Source organism: Cicer arietinum, chromosome 4, assembly GCF_000331145.2.
Source record: "Cicer arietinum cultivar CDC Frontier isolate Library 1 chromosome 4, Cicar.CDCFrontier_v2.0, whole genome shotgun sequence".
Lineage (NCBI taxonomy): Eukaryota > Viridiplantae > Streptophyta > Magnoliopsida > Fabales > Fabaceae > Cicer > Cicer arietinum.
Window position 1 is genome coordinate 58,214,008 of NC_021163.2, and position 6,000 is coordinate 58,220,007.

At 29.4% G+C, this 6,000-nt stretch overlaps 1 protein-coding gene across 1 annotated transcript; it reads left to right on the forward strand.

Moving 5' to 3' along the window:
* The first annotated feature begins 4,561 nt into the window (after positions 1-4,561).
* Positions 4,562-5,454, forward strand: LOC101495987 (putative F-box protein At3g16210). The gene is made up of 2 exons (XM_012715192.3): positions 4,562-5,092; positions 5,425-5,454. The coding sequence occupies exons 1-2, from the start codon at positions 4,562-4,564 to the stop codon at positions 5,452-5,454; spliced, it is 561 nt and encodes a 186-aa protein (XP_012570646.2).
* Positions 5,455-6,000: the final 546 nt, after the last annotated feature.

Sequence of the window (6,000 nt, forward strand, 5' to 3'; positions counted from 1 at the left end):
ATTTTCAGTTGGGAGTGGATTATGGAAGGTATGAACACCATGCATCATCCGTTAAAAACGGTTATCTATAATTAATTATGCAAAATTAATATTAACTTAAATATACTTATTTCTCCTTATTATTAAATATGAATATCAATTGTTTTTTAAAATAAATGTGTGCTTAAAAAAGAGAAGAAAAAAAAAAGAGATTTTTATTATTGTGTTTGACAAAAGTATGATCTTGCTCCTACATATCTCCTAATGCGATAAAGAAATCAAAGTTATGTAATTCTTGGGTAAAAAACGTGGATGTGTTTATTATTTTTAAAGAAATACGTTTTGTTGCATAAATTTGAATTTGGTTAAAAAAGATTGTTGATTTGATAAAGGAAAAAGACTATGGGATTGACAAATTGATTTTGATGAGTATGTTTGGTTGTTTGTTGAATTTAGTTGTAAATGTTTAAGATCAGAGAGTTGTCACAACTCATGCATTTTAAACTAAGAATGACAAAATGTGTATCTTGACCAATCCAATTTTATTAAAAGATTATTATTATTTTGATAATAAACTTGGGTTTGAATAAAACATAAAGCTAGTTTGAGATTGGGTTTGAATAAAACATAGTGCTATCTATTTGGTTACCATGAAGGTTTCACCTATGATTTAATTTCTTTTGAAAATTAGTATTACTTCTTATAGTTTTCTTATTATTGTTGGCAATATTCCAAAATGAAATCCATCGCTTTAGGAACCATATTCAAAATCATAGTGCTACCTTAGGAGAGATTTACAAAATAGAAAAAGCTCACAAATCTTTTAAGTACATAGGTTACAAGGAGATCATTTTTTTTTTGTTTTCTTTGCTAGATTCATCTCATCATCATCCTTTAATGGAAAAAGTTTGAGATTGAAAATTGTGAAACAATAAACCTCATTTTCTCTCAAATCTATTTTCTCCAGGTAATGCATATACTTCTCATTATTATATTTCAATTAAAACAAAAAATAAGGTCATGTTCTTTTTGCAAGATCAAATAAAATTAATTACTTTCATTTACCATTGATAAATTTTTTTCTATGCATGATTTGACATTTTTCATCTTCAAAATAAATGTGATATCAAATCACTCCTCATATTAACTGAAGTAACAATGTCAATCACAAGAAAATGAGAGTTTGAATTGTGATTTCACCTTTTTAAAGTTTCATGTTAAAAACTTAAGAAAATAACTCAAGATTGATCTTGGTTGTGAAAACAGAAAACTAGGAACGTTCTTGGTTCTCAAAACAGAAATGAAGAACGTTTATGGTTAGTAAAAATCAACAATTTAACTTGATAATCAAAAAGACTGAAAGTAAATAGAGATAAGAGAAGAGATATCATGTAGATATTTATCCTGGATCACCCAATCCGGGTTATGTCCAGTCCTCACAATCATGAGATTTTCCACTAATTGTTCAAACGGAGAACATTCTTGATTTTACCACGTTCTTGGTTTTACACAATTAGTTCAGGTCAACCTTGATCTATTACAAGACAATTCATTTCCACCCACAACATAATTCAATCAGGTCACCTATCAAACGTTTTAGAGGATTTTTACACTTCACCTTTTAACCATACAAGGATTTTCTACATACTACTTAAACTATATTTAACACTATAGTCTTGAGTTACAAAGTGATGATTTAAAGAGATTGGTAGAATCTGAGTAGGCTCAACTCGTGTTTGAGAATAGATTCTTGACAAAAGAATTCAGTAGAATGATTCTTATATTTGAAGAAGAAAACAGAACCGAAACTTTTGTTTGTGATTGAGAAGCTTTCAAGGATGTAAGTATACGTAAATGATGTATTGCTTTGCTCTTGAAGCTCCTATTTTTCTTGAGCTAGGGGTTACTTTTATAGGCTTCAGGAAGGTAGATGACAACTCATTTAGCCGTTGGAAAGGGTCCAACTGTCATGTGTCAGATTGTTGAAAAAAGTCAGATTTCAAAACAAGAATGTTCTTGACTGAACATTCTTTGTTTTTTCTGTTTGCGGAGGTCGATTTGATGATGGTTTCCTAAGGGATTTGCAAAGGATGATGAAGGTGGTGATGTGTGGCTCATGCTCTCTCTAACTCTCTACATTTTAAGAAGATGATGGTTTTCTTTGTTGATCTTTGAAGCAAAGAAGAACTCTATTTCCTCTATTCTAATTTTTTAGGAAAATAAAATTCTCCTTCAAACCAAAATTTGGTTTTCAATTTATAGGCTACAAGGATAAATCGTTGCGTCCACAAGATAAATTGAGTTCATATTTTTCTATTTTTTTGCCTAAGTTATAGAGTGACAAGTGAATATGAGACTTCTACTTTTTTGTGGAGTGCAAAGTTGGAGAAGATGAGACTTCTACTTTTTGATGGAGTGCAAAGTTGGTGAAGATTCAAAAGGAGAGAAACATGAAAGCTTAAAATGTGGATGAAGGAAGCTTGTACTATTTCTACCAAAAACATTATTTTTATTTGTTTGTTAGTTATTATTACGTTTTATTTATTTATTTTAATATTTTTATGATGTAAATTGAACACTTTGTTAAAACATCAATGAGAATGTGTGTTCAATTATTGGAATAGATTTGAGTTTAATTTTGATTGTTTGAAAGTTTTTTAGTACAATAAAATATGATCGTAAATATACAAAATTAAAAACATTATTATGATATTATTTTTTGAAATTTTTAAATGGTCAGACAAAGTTGGGGTACTACAGCTGCACCTATTTAATTATATTTTACTAGAAAATATGAATTACGATGTTTTTATATTATCATTGTAAAAGATAAGTAAATATAAAGATCCGAATTTTATCCGTCAAATTGTGAATGTGAAAATTGTAAAATGAGAAAACAAACACAATGTAGACGCAAGAAAATTAAAAGTTATGAGAATAATGCAAAGACGAGTATAATGTGAAAACAGATAAATTGATAATGCGAAAGCGGATTGATCATCGAATTATGAATGAAAATTATTGTCTTCAGATTTATTGTTGGTGCGTAGATCAATAGAAATGAAAATTATCGTTTTCAGAATGGTTATCGAATTATGAATGGAATTTATCGTCTTCAGATTTATGGTTGGTGCGTAGATCAATAGGAATGAAAATGATCGTCTTCGAGTTGGTTAATGCGTAGATCAACAAAAATATAAATGATCGTCCCCAGACTGGTGCGTAGATCAATATTTGTCTATTAATTGGTTACCGATGCGTAGATCGACAAAAATGTAAATGACTATCTTCAGATTGGTTACTTGTACGTAGATCGATAAAAATATAGATGATTGTCTTCAGATTGGTTACTGATGCGTAGCTCGACGAGAAGGTAAATTACCGTCTTTTGATTGGTTACCCATGGGTAGATCGATAAAAATATAAATGATCGTATTCAAATTGGTTATTGATGCGTAGATCGACAAGAAGGTAAATGACCTTCAGTTTGGTTACTGATGTGTAGATTGACAAAAATGTAAATGATCGTCTCCAGATTGGTTACTGGTAGATCGGAAAAATATAGATGATCGTCTTTGGATTAATTACCGATACGTATATCGACGGGAATGTAAATGATCGTCTACGGATTGATTACCAATGTGTTGATAGACAAAAATATAAATGATCATCTTTAGATTGATTATCGATGCGTGGATCGATATACATGTAAATGATCGTTACCTAATAGGTAATGAGATTTGGATGCCAATAGATATTGGAATTTTTGGTTTGCTGGTGAATCCTAGATTTTTGTAGTGCCGATGGATAGTGAAAATTGGGTTGTAGTGCCAATAAAAGTTTGGCTATGAATTGCCAATGGACATTGGACTTTTGGATGCCAACAAATATCGGGCTTATGGAGTGTTTTGTAGATCCTTGGTGTTAGGTGTCCATGGATAATGAAAACGTGAGATTTCAATGTTAATGAATATTTGGTTTTTGGCTGCCAATTGGTGTTGGGCTTTTGGTTGGGGTGTTAATGATTATTGAATTTTTGGGATGTCAATGGTCGTGGTCTTTTATGTTACCAATAAAGATTGGGCCTTTACGTTACTAATGGAACATTGGGGTAATGGAAATTAAACTTTTTGCTTGCTAATGAAATATTGAGCTTTGGGGTTATGAATTCAATTATTGGAATAGATTTATGAGTTTAATTTTGATGTTTTTTTTTTGAAAAATTTTTAGTACAATAAAATGTGATCGTAAATATATAAAATTAAAGACATTATTACGACATACTACTTTTTGAAATTTTTTAAATGGCCAAACAAAAATGGAGTATTACAACGTGTCAATTAAATAACTTTTAATATATATTTTGGTATCTTTATAATTAACACTCAATTTAGTCAACGTGTAATTATTTATTAAATAAATGCAAAACCAAAAGACATTTTGAATGGAACATAGATTTTATCATTTAAAAACCTTAGTAGGTTTTGCTTTTGTTTTGCCTGTTGTATTGATCTCATTACCCACTTTGCTACAATTGAAAGCAAAACTGGTTTGGAGTAACTTTGAGAAAACTTAGAAATCCATGGCTATGTCAAATGAGAAGGTTAGCAACCATATACCTAATGATCTTGTTTTCTCTATTATGTCAAAATTGCCTCTTAAATCTTTGTATCGGTTTAAATGCGTACACAAATCATGGGCAATCTTATTTGAAAACCCTAATTTCATGAACATATATCGCAAAAATTTCATCCTAAAAAATCATTCCTATTACGATGATACATGCCTCCTTTTAAAGCATATGGTGCTAGATTTCGAAAGTCATTGTGTGTTGCATTTGTGTTCTGGTGAGAGGTTGAATAGTAAAGTGAAATTAGATTGGCCGCCCCCATTTCAAAAGGATGATCGTGATATTAATATTTTAGGTTCTGGTATTAATGGTATTCTTTGTCTCTATGATGAAGGCATTAGTTCAAGAGTTGTATTGTGGAATCCAGCTATTGACGAATTTAAGGTCATTCCTCCTAGTCCAGTTGAGTCTCTACCACATTATGTAATTTGTGAGGTTCAACATCATGGATTTGGCTATGATTCTATTGGAGATGACTATAAGGTGATTCGATATGTAAAATTTCATTCATATCTACATTATTTTTCAAGTGATCGGAAAAATTTTCCATGGTTAAATGTGGTATACGATCCTTTATGGGAAAACCATAATAAATTAAAATTATTCATGTTTAAAAATAAAATTTCAAAAAAAAAAAAAGATATACACTCAAGAGCATACAGTCCACCATATCTAACTATTAAATTAATGTAACCGCGATAGCCATGATATTGACAAATTGTATTTTTATGCGTTCACTAATAATTTGACGTGGAAATCTCTAAAAGTTCATCTCTATTCATATCCAGTTGGTTTAAATTACTGAAACTTGCCAGTACTTTATAGTACCGTTGAAGTTTCGATGACCCTAACGGTGATTTTCTACTAAAGTTAATACATAATTGAAGAACTTAAAAAATATACAGAAGTTATATATATATATATATATAAAAGGAGTATATTAAATAAATGAAGTTTTATAATGAGAGTGTCAAAAAGATAAATTTTAACCGCACAATCATATATAGATAATATTAAAAGAAAAAATCATGAGACTTTTTTAATTGATTATGTGTGTCGCCGCTTAAAATTTCGAGTGTTTTTAAAATTGAATGAAGTCACCAACAAAATTTATTTTAAAATAGAGAAAATATTGAGAAACTTTAAAAAAAATAAAAAAAATGGTATTTGAAATTAAATTTTCAGTTGGGAGTGGATTATGGAAGGTATGAACACCATGCATCATCCGTTAAAAACGGTTATCTATAATTAATTATGCAAAATTAATATTAACTTAAATATACTTATTTCTCCTTATTATTAAATATGAATATCAATTGTTTTTTAAAATAAATGTGTGCTTAAAAAAGAGAAGAAAAAAAAAAGAGATTTTTTATTAATGTGCTTGAAAG

Excerpts from the sequence above, each read along its gene's own strand:
- LOC101495987 (XM_012715192.3), top strand. The coding sequence starts at position 4,562 with ATGGCTATGTCAAATGAGAAGGTTAGCAACCATATACCTAATGATCTT. Across the intron at positions 5,093-5,424 it reads CTATTGGAGATGACTATAAG|TACTTTATAGTACCGTTGAA; the intron begins GTGATTCGATAT and ends GAAACTTGCCAG.